Here is a 16,931-nt window from a genome sequence, read left to right on the forward strand (position 1 = left end):
AAATGTTATTTCAAATCGCAATAACATAAAAGCATTTATTTATTCAAATTTCGCATGAAAATATTTCTATTATTATCGACTGTTGGAGACGTTTTCTTTCAAATGAAAAATAATTATACAATAATAAAATAAATAAAAAATAATAAATAAATACATTTATATTTTCAATAAGTTATTTAATAAATGATAATTTTTAACAAATGACTTAAACAAATTCTTAATAAATAAATACATTTTAATAATAATAAAGAATTTATTTACATCAAAATCAATTTAAAATAAAAAATAAATATCAGATGAATTTCTGAAAGAGTGTAAAAGAAACGAGTAAAGTTTCAGAAAGAGAAAAAGAAACGAAACAGTTTGACGATTCCAAGTTTTGGCGGAAAAAAATAAAAAACAAAATCGCGTAATAGGAAATAAAAAAGATTGGCATTATTCGCCACAAATGCGCTTATTTGCCAAATCTTATAACCCCTATTATAGCTAATCCTGCAATTGGGATAGTTCTTGTTAGCGCCTATAGATGGCTGTAGACTACTGGCGCCGTCTACAGGCACTAATTGGAACCTAGCTTGATCCTCCAATACGTCCTCCGGTTAACTCTACCCAACAAACAATATTATCAGACAACTTCACTTCTTTTAATGTTATTTGTTGCCAGACCTAATACCTAATATTTTTCTTTATTTATATATCCTTTTAATGAGTTTTGAGAGCAATATGCAATTTAAAAAAAGCTAAATCTGTACATAGATATTAATTTCTATATCTTACAATTTATATCACATATTATGAGTCACAACGAGTAATTTTCATCTAAACTAACGAGGTCGGCTAAAGGTTAAGGAAGAGCCCTAATAAAGTTTCTATCTTTTGGCATCAATTAAATTTCCCATGAAAAAACCGGACAATTTGTAAATAAACAAATCGATATATTTTTATGTTATTTAACACAATAATGTTTTTTAAGCTAGCAAAGTGTTTCAGGTCAAAAACTTTGTTTTATACTTTTAATAAAGAATATTTACAGTTTTACCCTGGATCAAACTATGTATGTTCTTTAAAAATTTATTTTTTATTGAAATTTTTGTGCGACTGTAGATATTGTTTTTCTTTTGTTAGGAAATATATTTTTAAAGAATAATCCAGATTTTTTTTGTACCAAGCTTAGAAAACGTTGCTACTTTAAACTGTTGATAAACAGACTCGTTTCGCTATTATATTTTTATAGTTAATTATATAAAATTAAAGCGAGATAATTAGTAAATAAAGCAACTTATACGAATAAATTTATCCTTTAAGTTTATTATGTAAATATTGTTGTTATAAATCGTCCTTAATAGAAACACTTATAATGTTCAATAACTTCTGAATATTCACCACTATATAGTGAAACATATCAAAAATATAGTTTCAAATGCACCTCTTTGCATTATAAGATTCTAACAAAGAATACTTTAATAAATTTTATTAAATTTGTCAGTGAATATTTTGCTTAAGGATTTTCATCTTTTGCTGTAGTCCTAAGTAAAAAAAAAAAAAAAAAAAAAAACACTTACTAATATGACAATAAAACTGTATTAACATATATATATATTTGTAATATTTCTTAATGAAATCACTGTTGATAAAGGGAAAAATTCTTGAGTTTTAAATCACCAGTTTAAATTTTTATTTTCGCCTGGCAACAGATTTTATATGGAGGTTCTATTTTTATAGTACAATTATAATTAATATATTAGCTTTAAATTTCAAGATATAAATTCTGTTGCTTACCTTTTATCTATTGTTTCAGGAAGAAATGTGAAGAAAATGTACATTTATGTTATATTAAGTGTAAAAGAAAGGTCAGAGAATAATAATATATTGATTATGAAAAAAAAAATTAGTTTGATAAAATGTAATACTGATGGCATTTTTCTAGTTCAACATTATAAAAGAGATTAATAATAATCTGAAGTTATTTAAGATAGTCATAATAAAGAGAAAAAAACTGGAAGTAGATTTAATTTAACATCCCACAACTTGGCAAGAAAAAAAAAATTAATACTTATATTTAGCAATACTGACTTCATATTTGATTATTGCTAAGTAAAAATATATCATTATTAAAATAAATCTCATAATTATTTATTTATGCTAAAGAATGCAAATTTCTATTATTAATTTTTCCATTTCAGTACCTTTCACATGTTGCCAAATATACAGAAATTAAACATCCTTTGAAAAAAGGTAATCATACATTCAGATTCTTTCTTCTATTAATTTTATATGTGAGAATAAATTATAAAAATGCATAATTTCTTTTCTTCAGAATTATCTGGCATATATCCAATTGCTTATGAACCAAAAGAAGTGGAAAAAGGATGGTATGAATATTGGGAAAAAAATGGGTTGTTTTATGAAGGAGCAAGAAATGACCATGGGCCACATGTAAATCTTTTTATTTCTTGTATTACAGGATCATAAATTGTTACTCTGATAAACTATGGTGAATTATTTTTTAATATTGTTTCTATTAATTTTCTATAATTTAGAAATGCTTTTACACTTTAAAGAAAAATTTTTAAACTTTGTTTATATTTTAAAGAATTATTTTTCCTATCAAATTCTTTCATCTGAATGCTCTTAGATAGCATGTTATATCATTTTACTTCTTTTTTTAATTAGATGTTATGTTTAAATAATAGCAATCATTATATATTCTAAACTTATTTGGTCTTTTTAGAATTGCATCTTGATTTGAAAAATAGAAATATAAAATTTAGATGCATGCAATATAGATATTTCATTTCTTTTTTTTATGTCAAATTTTTTATTTTTTAGGATCAAAAACTTGAATTTTGTCTTGTTTTACCACCACCCAATGTGACAGGAAATTTACATATTGGTCACACTCTTACTGTGACTATTCAGGATTGTATTTCAAGATGGTAAATTACTACTTTTTAAAATTTTTTATTTCTATTTAACTTTAAATTCTTATTTTAATATTGAAATTGAAATAATATAGAGTGTTGAGTGACTATTTTTATTAAAAATTTTCTTACTTTTTCTACATTTTTCTTTCATAAATTTTATCATTTAATTTTTAATTTGGGAGAATTTTCTCATTTAATTTAAACCAGAAAAATGATATTACCTAAATTGTCTTCTATGTTGTACTTTTTTGTCTTTTGTTTATTGATTAGAAGAAGGAGCCTATAGTTTATGTATATGCGTCTCGATATATAAAATATATTTAATACTTCTTAATAATAGAAGAAATTTTTAACTAATATAAGTCATAGCAATTTCTACTTTCTTGTATACAAAAGAAGTAAAAGTACAGTAATTATCAAAAAGAGAAAGTGTGGTAATTGTTGAAAAAATCTGATTTTGATATTTTGACCGTCTTTGCATTTCAAACCTCCTTGAGTGCAAAAAAAACTTATTTTTGTTTTTATGTCTGCCCATGTATATATATGTTATTTATTTCACATGTTCATTTAAAGAGTAATTTTTACTTCTAAATTATTCTTTAGGGACATTTTCTTTTTATTTTAAATTAAATATTTAATGCTGATCAAAAATTAAAATAATGATTTAAGTAATATTTGCCATAAACAGTATTTTGCAATTACAAGTAATTGTACATTTTTCCATTAATTTTCTGTTAAATAATCTTTAGAGAATTTTATTTAAAAAATAGCTTTTGAACTTAAACTTTATGTAAATTATGAATATTTTATGCAAAATACCTAAAATTATTATTATATTTTTTTATTCAAGGCGAAGAATGAGAGGAGAGAAAGTTATTTGGATTCCAGGTTTTGATCATGGAGGTATTGCCACTCAAACCATAGTTGAAAAGAAATTATTAAAGGAAAAAAAGATAACAAAACAAGAGCTTGGAAGAGAAAAGTTTTTAAAGGAAATTAATGAATGGAAAACTTTGTAAGTTACATGAAATTTTATGTATTTATAATTAGTATCTAAGTTTTAAATATTTTATTTCTAATTATTTATTATTTCCAGTGATAGATTTTTATATACAGATTATCAGTACCCACACAGTGTTGCCCGTGGCATAACAACCAATATGAAAAATTAGCTTTAAACTTAAGTCTAGCCTCCACCCGATATGATATGGGCTTGTCACGCAACATCACACAAACATAAACATATATTTAGAAATCTTCAAAATAATTACAAATAAATTTTTGTATCACAAATTCAAAAATGTATAGACTGTTAAAAAGGTAAAAATATGATAAGGCATAATGAGTTTTTAATCGATGTTTAAAATCAGACATAAGCAAAAAAATGTATTGCATATGCATACCATACCTCTTGCAATTTGCATATGCTCAGTTTGAGGTTTTAGCTCATGCGCGGATAAGTACAAAGCACAGACTTTGCTATTTTACGCAAATTGTAATAGGAAAATAATTAAAATCGCAAATGTAAAACTCCTTTTTTTATTTTGATATTATTTTAATATACTAAAATCTTTCCCAATAAATGCCCTACAAAATGGTACAAATACAACCAATATCAGTTAAGTATTTCTTGAATATTTCTTTTTCAAACATACAGACGCTTTCAGGAGACTTCATTTTATACTATGTATAGATTTTTTTAAACAGAAATTATCATTCAAAATGATCACTTTTTCAAATAATTCATCATCAAACTTCTGACATTCAAATCCAGTTCTTCCTCATGTCACAGCTCTTTTCAAAGATTATTTCATTGTTCTTCTATGTCAGAAAATAAATCTTTTGCAATCTTGGCAATTTTCAATATTAACTCTCTGACATCACAAAAATACTGATTGGTTGTTGAAAGACTGGCATCCTCCCCTTCCAAATACATCTTAGCTGCAAGATATAATATTTATTTTTTGGGGTATAATGTTTTTATTAGAATGATATTTAATATCAAATATTCAAATTAAATTTTATTATGAAATTATTAAATCTATTATAATTTATAAAATGAATTAAAGGAAAACATTGAAACAAAAGACATTATTGAAACTGTGTATTTTAATGAATGTTATTTCAATTTTAATTCATATTATTTATTATAGTTTTAGTTATGTGAAAATCTTTTATGAAATCTTTTTTGAAGTTTTGTTTATCACAAAATGAAGATATATTTAAAGACGTGATGAAATGAATAAGAATAACGCATGCTAACTCTATTTTATACTAGTTGATATACCCAGCTTTGCCTAAGGTCAGCACTATTGAATGTGTACATTTTTAAATACACATAAAAAATTTTATTAAAATGAGGTTATAAAATTAAAAATTATTCAAATTAACTCAACAATGACCAAATCAGTGAAATAAGAGCAAATGATAAGAGATTATAATTAATATTTTAAATTAGTTAAAAATACTAAAAAAACATTTAAGAGGAAAAGCTATAGCTGCAAAAATCATCACATCTAATTTCGAGCATTAAGAAACTTTATAAAATTTAACATTCTAATTAGAATGTAACTAACACTAACTGTGCTGAAAGGTATAGTTAAACATGTTGTGCACATGCAAATAATTTTCAGTGCCATCAGAGGTTTTGCCTCATTAGCCTGCATAAATGAATCTGAAGCCTTTCTCCTTTGTGATAGGAAAAAAGTAGAAATACTCAAGGCAAAAGCATTAACGTGAAGTGGTAAAAAAAGTTACTTTTAATCAATAAAAAAAAAATTGGTCAATTATCATAAAACTTTCAAGGATACATTTGTTTGCCTTAGTGCATCAATATGCAAAATTTGAATAATCCAGTTTAATTTATCCAATTTTTTTAGTTTATAGAGGACCCACTCAAACAAAAATTGCCTTTATATATATATAAGAGAGATGTAAAAAAATTTCTGTGTATAAAAATGAAATTATCACAAACTCTTAGTTTAGATTTTGATTTAATTTCTTCTTATTTATTTTACACTAAACTTTTTCAAAAATATGTTCACTATTTCTCCCAGAATGGGAAATTTTTCGTAAGAATAAATATTTCATGAAATAAACCCAAAATTCTAATTTACTTCTTTATTGTTAACATTTTGCATCATGGTTAATATTCATATTTAATTATTTTTATGAAGATAAATGTTAGATTTCATAGTTCTTAATCAATACTTTATTTCTGAATTTTTTTATTTATATATTGTATATTTCAGTATGTTTTTACCTGCATTATTATTTATACAATTATACACTTTTCAATTTTCTTTTGAAATTGTATTTATATTAATATTTATGCATGCTTTTTATTTCACTCACATTGATTGACATTTAATGATTGTTTTAAAGTACTATTACACTCATATTTCTTGTAAAAATATAATAATTTTATTTCATGCCCATACTTTTGGGATGATGCTAGTAAATTTTGTGTATTGTTAGTTCGTATTCAATGGGAAATATAATTAAATGTTCTAATATGAATGGGATTCTAATCTTATCGCCTTTTTACCTAGTTAACTTGTCCAATATCTTTTATGTATCACCATTTTTTTTCTTCTTTTTTTTAGAACTCAAAAGAATATTGAAATGCAACTGAAATTGCTTGGGGCTTCATTAGATTTTCAAAAGTCATCATTCACATTAGATGCTGTGAGCTATTTATGCCTTTTTAAATTTACATTTTTGTAAATAAGTTACTATAAATTACTTAAGTACTTACTGCTGCATGTATAATGAAGAAATATTTTGTATTTTATTTTTCAGAATACTTCCAAAGCTGTTGCAAAAGTGTTCATAGATTTATTTGAAAATAACCTTATTTATCGCAAGGAGAAATTAGTTAATTGGTCTAGTCAAATTCGCTCTGTGATATCTGATATTGAAGTAAGTTTTATAAAATTTGTCTTATCTTTTGAATGTTTGTAATACTTAATAAATTTTATTTCGTATAAGTGGGGTAGAGTATTATCATATTTCTTTTTAATAAACATTTGTATGGTAGTTAACTAAAATACTTTATTATCGAAATTGTTTATTTGTGAACTCTAAAGTTTGAAAAATTTATTTGGAGCATATTAATAATTGAAAAAGTTTGAATTACAGATTTTGTTTATAAACAGATTTTAAAATTCAAAAATTAATAAAAATTTGAATATATATGTGTTTTTGAAGTTATTGTAATTTCAAATAAGTGTAAACTACATTAAAATTTTGCATATTAGTTCATCTACTTTTTGTAAAATTTTTGATAAGAGAAATAATTAGGATTGTAGTTTTAAAAAATTATAAAATGTTTATTTTATTTTAGTTAATTTTACTGTTAAAATGCTTCTTCATCAGATTTATATTACAAATAATGGGCAAAATAGATCAGCGTAAATTAAAATTTTATTTTATTTGGACCAAGATTTTGTAAGCAATAATTTGAACCACAAATAAATATTAAGTTTGCAAAATTTTTCACATACCCTTTTCACCAGAATGTTCAAACTTTATTATCTAAAATATTTAAGATAAGAGTGCTATATAAACTTTTGAGTTTTCTCACAATTGTACAATTTTTTTAATTAAAATTTTCTAAACATTTTAAATTTAATTTTCTTTAATTTATTAACTACAGCTTCATCTCTATATTTTATTTAGAATGTGGTTTTGTGTATAATGTTGTGATAGATATGGAATTGTTGGAGCAGATGTTTTTGTGTCGCAAAATGGTTATGAATGAAAAATAAGTTGTTATTTAGCAGTAGTTTATTGCATAAATGTGAGAAAATTTGCTGCTTTTCATAACCAATTTGCATGTTAAGGATATTGATTGTATCTTTTCTCAATTAAATATTCTTTGAGCATTCTTTTTAAACTAAAAAACTATTTTAACAAATAGTTTAATGAAGGAACAATTCTTGTTTTTTCTTTCATTTTTAAGTGATTTTTTTCTGTCATTTACATTTATTTAAAAAACGTTTCTTATGACTTTACTTTTTTTTTTTAAATGAAGGTAGACCATTTGGAGATACCACAAAAAAAGAAAGTTAGATTACCAGGTTTGAAAGATCCTGTTGAATTAGGATTAATGGATTATTTTTATTATCCTGTTGAGAATTCTGGTAAGTTTTTTTTTTTTTTTTAAATAAATGACACATAATATTTTTGATTAAAAAGAGTTTTAAAAAACTACAATAAACATAATAATAAAAATTCTTTTAGATTTATTATTTTATATATTTAATTTAAAAAAAAACAATTCATTTTATTTGAAAATAAATTTCTGATGTTTTTGGTCTTTCAATGTTTTTAAAATGTTCTATCATATTGCATTGTTTAAAATTACAACCAAATCTGTGATTAAATTTTTCAAAAAAGATGGTTTAAAAACAAAATTGAAATGCATATAATTTATATTATTTATTTTATTGATAGTAATATTTAATTAGTAAATGTTTAATCTTTTTCTCTTTCATTTTTTAAAAAATCAGTAAATATGCTCTTTTACAGATGAGAAAATTTTAATTGCTACAACAAGGTTGGAAACAATGTTAGGTGACTCTGCTGTTGCTGTGAATCCAACAGATACAAGATATACACATTTGGTTGGAAAATGTGTGAAACATCCTTACACCGGTGAAAGTTTGCCTATTATATTTGATGAAAATGTAAATAAAGACTTTGGAACAGGTAAAATTTACTTTTAAAATATGTCTTTTAACAAGACATGTTTAAATTACTTTACTGTAAAATTCTATTAAATTGATTTTGAAAATAATATCTTTCAAAAAATTGTTTTGTGAGTAAAAGAGAGGCAAAAGAAAGAAAAAAAATTATTTTTTTAAAAATTCATTTTTATGCCAGAATGCTAAGAAATGTTTTGGTTATATCAATATCTTGTGCATTTAATTGTATTCTTATAAAGGTGCTATGAAGGTCACTCCAGCTCACGATAGTAAGGATTATGAATTGGGAATCAAACATAATTTGAAAATATTTGATATATTAGCAGATGATGGAAGAATAGATATGGACATTGAAAATTTCCAGGTAGGTTTTGTTTGTTTTAAAACCATTATAAAATTTAAAATGTTCAGTTAAAATAAGACTTGTTAATTAAAAGATAATGCTTGTTGTTATTTTTTTTTTGGTTAAAATAAGTAATATATATTTTTAAAATTTTCTGTTACCTTAATTATAACTTAAGCTTATTAATCTTCTATTTTTATACTATTCAGAATAACCTTTATAATTATAAATGTAAATAAAGGAGATTCAAATTTGTAAGCAAAAACATCATACCATAATAATACTTTGGTATTTTGTAAGCTCAATTAATTTATTTTTATTTTATTTTTAAACTTTATTTTTAATAATACAGCAATGCTAATTTGCACACGAGGAAATGTATTTAATATTTGCACAAAATGATTCAATATAAATCCAGTAATAAAAAAAAGTAAAAAGTATTATTGTGAGAATATACTTAAAAATATTCTTAATTGATTATGAAAATGAGGGGAAAAATGGCATGAAAATAAGTCTAGTATCATTGAAAAGTTATTATTTTTATAAAAATTCAGAATGATGTAAAAATAATTTTTTTGCAATATTCTTTGAAGAAAAATATTGAAGTTGTGCCCATGCCAGTCAGAAGCTAGAGTGTTTCTGTCCTAGAATTTAAGATGATAGAAAAATAATTCTTAAAAGTATGAATGTATTGAATTTATCATACACACACAAATTAGTTTTAATTACCCTTGTTCTTAATTTTTTTTTCTGATCACTTGAATTCAGACTTTGCTTTAACTTATGTATGCTCTTATTTTCCCTTGCTGACTAATGCTCCAAATATGCTCCAAAAAACAAAATACCATATCAACAAACTTTCTTGTAAAACTATATAAATTCAAAATGATCCCTTTTCCTGCTTTCTTTCTTCCTGTTCAGAGTAAACCTAATACTTGGTCATTTTTTCTAACAAAATTTTTTCAAATGTATCTTAATAATTAAAATCTTTTCTTAATCTTGAAGAAAAAAAAGAATAAAGATGTGGGTTTCTCTAAACCATATTTGCTCTCCTTTTTGTTGAAAAGTATTTTATTTTTATATATTCTTCCTATTGTTAAACAGCTTGCATTTACAAGAAACTAAACCTGTTAATATGCCTTTGAAAATAAAAATACATTGTAATAAATGTAGTTCGAGTTCCAAAAACAGATGAGGATAGAAGAAATAAATGTAGCTTGCCTCAGTATTATAACTAAAAATAAGAATTTCAGTATAATAATTATTAAATTGAGAAATAATTATTAATTTTTGATTAATATAGTAGAAAATCTTTAACATGGCAAATAAATTTTTAATAGAAGTCATTCAAAAACCAGTTATGAATAGATTATGGATGAAATACTGAATTGCAACATTTGATTAGACATTTTATTCATTGCAGTATAATATGAAATGTATATAATACGCCTGATATTAGAATTTTTCAATCCCTTATTATGTCAAATTTTCATGTTTTCAATTTTTTAATGTGGAATAATGTTTGCTAGATATTTTTATAAAATTAGATTTGAAAATTGCTATAAAAATGGTAATTATTTGAAGTCTTACTCTGTATTTAGTATATATATATCATACAGAAATATAATCTCATGATATTAGTTAAAAAAAATCACATTTTCATTACTACAATAGTTTTAACATTCTAGTTATATTATGTGAACTATATTTTTTTAATGCATAATTATAGGGAAAGCATCGATTGGTTGTCAGAAGTTTGCTTAGAAAGAGTTTGTCAGATAAAGGATTGTACAAAGAAACTAAAAGTCATTCTATGACCATTCCTTTCTGCAGTAGAAGTGGGGATATTGTTGAACCTCGTCTTAAAGATCAGTGGTATCTTGATTGTACAGAGATGGGGCAAAAGGCTGTTGAGGTAGGTGAGGTGGTTGAAGTTAATATGTGGTACTACCTAATAAAAAATGAAATATGCTGATATAGACAGGTGATTCTTAAAATATGGGGCATAAATTTAAAAAAGAAAATAATAGAAGGGACAGAATAAGCTGACTTTGTAGTAATTAAAAACAGCATGATAATGCAGTGAAGGCTGCTAAAGAATCTGTTTTTGTATATTTGGGTGAGTTTAATTTCCTCTTAGCTTTGAATATATAATAATCAACATGATGCAAAATTACCAAAAAATGCTCACCAAGAATGTTTCTTTATTAAATGTCTGATATATAAATATTTAATAACCATACATTCTACTTCAATGGTAGAATTATCATATTTCTACAAATTTTCTTGCTCCATATATAAGACGCATTTTAGTGATCTCTTTATTACCCTTACAAAGTCTTGTTTTGACATACACATTTCCATTTAAAGTTTGTTTATTTCTATCTCTTTGGCCTGCCATTAAATTTCAACCAGATATTTTAGAATATACTGTATTTCTTTCATTTATTAGTAAGAATTTTCTTTAAAAATGTATTAAGAATTGGTATCATTTTTATATCTAAAATTAGTTTGCTTTATTTAAATGGTAAGTATGAGTATTTTTATTATCTTTTAAAATATAATGAAAAAAATATATTTATCCATGTAATGTGATATGAATAAATATATTTAATCAGTTTTCTTATGTATTTTAATTTATTAATGATTAAAATGTTATCCTTTTTATGATTAGTTTCTGAAAATTAACTGTGATGTACTTAAATATTAGTTATTTTATTTTGTAATTTCTTTCTCTCTTTCATTTCATGGTTTGATTTTCCCCCCTTATTATTCAAATAGGCTGTGAAGAGTAAAAACCTTCAATTTATTCCTGATCATCATGAGAAGGTTTGGTTTGAATGGTTCAAACATCTTAAGTAAGTTATTTCTTTATGCTTGAAAAAAATATTTATTATCTTTATTATTATTTTTTTAGATTAAACTTCAAAATCTCTGATTTTAATAGCTAACTTCTGAATTGAGAACATACTTTCAAATATATTTGAATTAAATTTTTAATTTATTTTGAATTTGAATCAGCTCAGTTTTATGGGGAAAAGATGTATATATAAAATAATTCTTTCCCTTTTAACATTTATCAGCAAAGAGGTTTAAAAGAAATATCTTAATTTAATCATTTTTATTTATTATTATTTGAAGGTACTGGACTTCTTTTTAAATAGGTTTTGAAAATATAACATTTGTCTGTGCATGAAGGATTCATATACATAGCTTAATATTAAATATAATTGTAGAATTTAAATTATAATGGCTCAGTAATTAATATATTTTAATCACATATCTCATTTTATAAAATAGCCATAGTTAATGCTCTACTGATTAAAATTATTTCCACTAATTATAATTTTTTAATTAGATGTGTTTCTTGCAGAGATTGGTGTATTTCAAGACAACTTTGGTGGGGCCATCAAATACCGGCTTATAGGATTCAACAAAGTTCTGATGAATTGGTCAGTATTTGTATAAATTACTGCTTAGAAAATTCTATTTTATTTTATTTTATGCAATAACTTTTATTTCTTTCTAACTGTGATTAATTGCTTCAATTTATGCATTCCTTAAAGTATTTATTTTATTTTTGTAGATATCAATAACTTTTGAAAATAATATTTGGAAGTTCATTTTATGCACCCTTAAAAAGCACAATCAATGCAACTCTCTAACTGTGCCTCTCTATCACTATAAAAGAAAATAGTCTTAACAATGTTAATATTTTACATGATTTCATTTTAGTATGTTGTACTGAGATATGTCTTATAAACTTGTTTGTAAATTGTTTAACAATTCATATTCATCGATAAAAGTATTATAAAATTACAAAAATCTGATTTTAATAAAATAGTATCAAATTTAAATCAAAATTTCCCAATATATATATATATATATATATTGAAAACATATGAGGGTTCTTATTTATAGCTTTTGAATATATTAAAAAAATTGAATATTTATTTGGATTTCTTTATCTAAATATCTTAAAATAGAAAGTTTTATTAATAACTGCTATTTTTGTGCTATGGGTTTATACAAGATCTTTCTTTTAAAAAACATGTCTAATTTATTTTTTCTATATGCATTCTAATACTGTGGAATTTTGCTAGTTGGAACGTTTTTAATTCAAATTTGTTGATAATTCAATTTTTTCTCCAGTTCTTTGAATTTTCTGATACTAAATTTTTAAAAAATGGTCTATAATTGAAAAAAAAAAAAAAAAAAAATTGGGTGAATTAGGATCAAAATAAAAATTACCTTAGAAAGGTTAATTTTTTTTTTTAATGCAACTTTTTAAATTACAGAAAAATGATTTGTGGATTGCAGCTACTTGTGAGAAGGAAGCTATAGAAAAGGCATCCAAAAAATACAACTTGGATCCTAAGTCTATAAAAGCTGTTCAAGGTAATTGATAATTGTGTATGTCCATTTCCAATTTTATTTTTTAAATAATATTTTTTATTTTTTTACCTGAAAAAAAAAACTGAAAGATTGTTAGAAATTATTGTTTTCAAAGCTATAAAAGGAACTTAATTAAGAATTTTGAATTTCTTATGAATATGAGTAAGTTCATTTCTGTATCATGCTCAAATGCATTCTTCACATACATACAAAATTTAAATTCAACTTAAAAGTTGAATAATTTACTATTACTTTTATTTAAATGTCATCTCAAAATAATATGTTGCACTTTCTCCTTGTTTTCCTCCCTTCTCGATGAAAGTTTCTGGTCAAAATTTCCTCCTACCTATTACGGATTATCAAATATTGTTATATCAATTATATATCTTTGTACTGTAAACAAAAATTGCAAAGTTTGGTCACAAAATGACTTAAAATTTTTCAAAAATTTATCAGATGTACTTGTTTTCCAGTTTTATGAATTGCCATGGTGTGTTATATAATGTTTACTGCATGATTAAAAGAGTATGATACTGCTTTTTATTGTTGTTATTAAGCTAAAAGTTATTTAGTAAATTTGTCTTCAGTTTGATTAATTTAATTTTATATCTTCAATCTGCTACTGTTGGAACATCATTTTAAATCTTCAAGATAACTTTATAAGACATTTTATATTTCTTGAATATTTATAGAACCTTATTAAATGCAATGATTCTTATTACTTTTATGATTTTCGCATATATTCTTTTTATCAACAGATATTTTCCCAATTTGAATCTTTAAAAATATTGTTCAAATATTTAAATACCTTTCTTAAATCAAATATATGTATGCAGTACTTTTTTATTGAATTTTTTTGCTAGCATTTTTTTATTGGTGCATTAATATTTTCAGATGTTGATGTCTTGGACACATGGTTTTCATCAGCTTTATATCCACTCACAGCCCTTGGTTGGCCATCCCAGGTATATACTTATGAACGCTTTTCTACAGCAAAGAATCAAATATTCATTCTATACCATTTTGAATTGTAGTTCTTGATATGCAGATTAAAAGGGCTGGGAAAGTTTTCTGGTGTACCAGTATGCTCGTTTGACTATTTCTAAATGATTCCGATGAAATGTAACCAATTTATTTAAAAAGAATTTAGCTTAAATACTAATAAAAAATATTCTGTATAATGGAATTCTATGAAACCTGTTGAATTATGCATGAATTAAAGTTAAACTTTTCATTTTGTATATTCTCCCACACCTACGGAAATTAGGTAAAAACTATGTAATTATGGATGAATGGTGAAAAATTATGGGAAACTTCAAAAAAAAGATACATACCTGAAACTACAAATGATGCTAAAATTTTGCTTACAGAATGCTGGCAGGGAAAGAATTTTTAACATGATAAATATAAAAATAGAATTTTGTTCCAGCATGAATACAAAAACAGTGGAGTTGCTCATCATTACAAAAATGCATCTGGAAGTTTATTGTATTATTAAACTGAACAATGATGACTTTAAAAAAAAAATCCAAAAGTCCTTGCTACTTAATGAAAAAAATTTTAAATGTCTAACAAGTAATTTGATTGATCAACAAAACTGTATTGTATGTTTTCTTTTAAAATATTTTACTATATATATATATATATTTAATAAATAATAAATCTCAGTTTAATAGTTTTGAATAATGTTTAAATAATTGCTTAAAATTCTTTAAAAAATATCCATTCTTGAATTATTTGTTGATATTATGTTAAATTTATCTGTAAGATGTGTTACTATTGATTGGGTAGCCAATGTTGGAGGGTATGATTATAATGTTTTCATAGTTTTAAGACATGCAGGAACATCTACTTCAGTTAGTTATTCAATCGGGGCCATGTTAAACTGATAATATTGTCTCATCTATTGGATTGGAAAGTATCAGTTCTGAAGACTGATCTCATCAAAGATACACTCTATATGAGTGTCTGATGTACATTAAATATGATATTTAGAATAACATCTTTCAACTGGTATGATATCGAAGTTTAGAATGGAAAGTGTTGTCTTGGAGGGTTTCCTTGTCATTTTATCATGATTCAAAATTTTGAGGTTTATACCTATCTTTTGAATTAAATAGGATGTTAAGAGAATTAAATGAGAATAATCCAGGTGTTTGATCATTTATAGCGCTCTTTGTATGTCAGGTCATCATTAATTTCTAAAAAGTCTAGAAATCATAAATTTTCTCAGGCTTTTTTTCCTTTTCTTTCATTTTGCGCTTATTCTATACTATAGTTTTATTGAAATTGTTAAGAATAAGTAATAAAAGGAAACTGATAACAAGCTATTTTTAAATATTTGTCTTGAAAGAATTAAAATTTTATTTTATAAAAACAAATCATATGAGTAATATATTAATTTCATTTCATTTATACATCTTTATTTACCAGAGCTCTTTTTTATATTCTAATATAGCTTAACTTCATTGACTAAAGCAGCTGTTAAAAACAATAGATAAAAATTATTTGTGATATTCTTTTTAATTGCTGTTTGCTTTAAAATGGAATATCTTTAAATGACATAATTTATTTATTGCTATGCTCTATCTCAATAAAATAAAATGAGAAGTTTGACCAATTATTTCAGTTGTTTTTATTTTATTTTTCTAGCTATTAGATTATTTTAAAATACTTTTTTTTTTGCAGGATGAATATTTTAAAAAATACTATCCTCTGAACTTGATGGAGACAGGTTTTGATATTTTATTCTTCTGGGTGGCTAGAATGGTAATGCTTGGAGAGCATATAACTGGAAAGCTGCCTTTTACAGAGGTAAGTTCTTTCTCCCATCAGATATAAATATCATAAGTTTAAATTGATAATGAAGTATATTTAATATTGTGGGCTATAATTTCTATGGTTATTATTTCCCCTTCAAAATGCTTGTCATGTTGATACATAATATTAATTTAAAACACTGAGTGCTCATAAAAAAACTGGATCTTGTTGTTAAAAAAATTTAAGAGATGTAAAAATCAAGGCTAAAACATCATGTTATAATGATGCTTTAGGCTTAATTTTTCTATATTTATTTTAATTTTAAAATTTGCTCTTAATTATATAGCAATAAAAATATGTATTTGTGATATAGTAATACAAAAAATGTATTTAATATGTGTATTAGTTGAAATCCAGTAATTAAAATTAAAAAGGATTGTTGTAAAATCTGCTTTAAAATATTATTATTATTATTTGAGAATAAAAGTTGTGTAAATATAAATTTGGTATAATTAAAAAACGGTTTTATTTTTTTTAAATTTTAAAGCAGAGTAAAAATGGTTTTGTGCATAATATGCACCAGGATTATCAAAGGAAGATATTAAAATTTTTAATGAAAGTTTAAAAACCTCTTTCTTTGTGAACATTTACTACTCAAGAGTCAGTTTCACGACTAAGGATACAAAGATTTGCTCTATAGATCTTTTTTGAAATAATTTTTTTTAATCATGTATGTGGCAATTTACGATTTATCGGCGAACACATGAGGAAATGTTAAAAGATTAATTGCATATTTTATAA

At 23.9% G+C, this 16,931-nt stretch overlaps 1 protein-coding gene across 2 annotated transcripts in view; it reads left to right on the top strand.

The window, feature by feature from the left end:
- Positions 1–916: 916 nt before the first annotated feature.
- The window catches only part of LOC129972329 (valine--tRNA ligase-like), a 30,900-nt gene continuing 14,885 nt past the window's right edge, over positions 917–16,931 (top strand). The window contains exons 1-16 of one of the 2 annotated variants that reach the window (XM_056086429.1): positions 917–1,054; positions 2,184–2,235; positions 2,318–2,436; positions 2,830–2,936; positions 3,775–3,939; positions 6,530–6,611; positions 6,726–6,845; positions 7,960–8,068; positions 8,457–8,636; positions 8,872–8,996; positions 10,705–10,890; positions 11,757–11,833; positions 12,349–12,427; positions 13,274–13,373; positions 14,265–14,335; positions 16,059–16,184. In XM_056086429.1, the coding sequence (XP_055942404.1) occupies positions 944–1,054; positions 2,184–2,235; positions 2,318–2,436; positions 2,830–2,936; positions 3,775–3,939; positions 6,530–6,611; positions 6,726–6,845; positions 7,960–8,068; positions 8,457–8,636; positions 8,872–8,996; positions 10,705–10,890; positions 11,757–11,833; positions 12,349–12,427; positions 13,274–13,373; positions 14,265–14,335; positions 16,059–16,184 (1,809 nt within the window). In that variant the 5' untranslated portion in view covers positions 917–943. Of the gene's footprint in view, positions 1,055–2,183; positions 2,236–2,317; positions 2,495–2,829; positions 2,937–3,774; positions 3,940–6,529; positions 6,612–6,725; positions 6,846–7,959; positions 8,069–8,456; positions 8,637–8,871; positions 8,997–10,704; positions 10,891–11,756; positions 11,834–12,348; positions 12,428–13,273; positions 13,374–14,264; positions 14,336–16,058; positions 16,185–16,931 lie in introns of those variants that run through there. The other variant, XM_056086430.1, reaches the window with a different exon arrangement.

The sequence above is a fragment of the Argiope bruennichi genome, chromosome 6, assembly GCF_947563725.1.
Source record: "Argiope bruennichi chromosome 6, qqArgBrue1.1, whole genome shotgun sequence".
In the NCBI taxonomy this organism is placed as follows: Eukaryota; Metazoa; Arthropoda; class Arachnida; order Araneae; family Araneidae; genus Argiope; species Argiope bruennichi.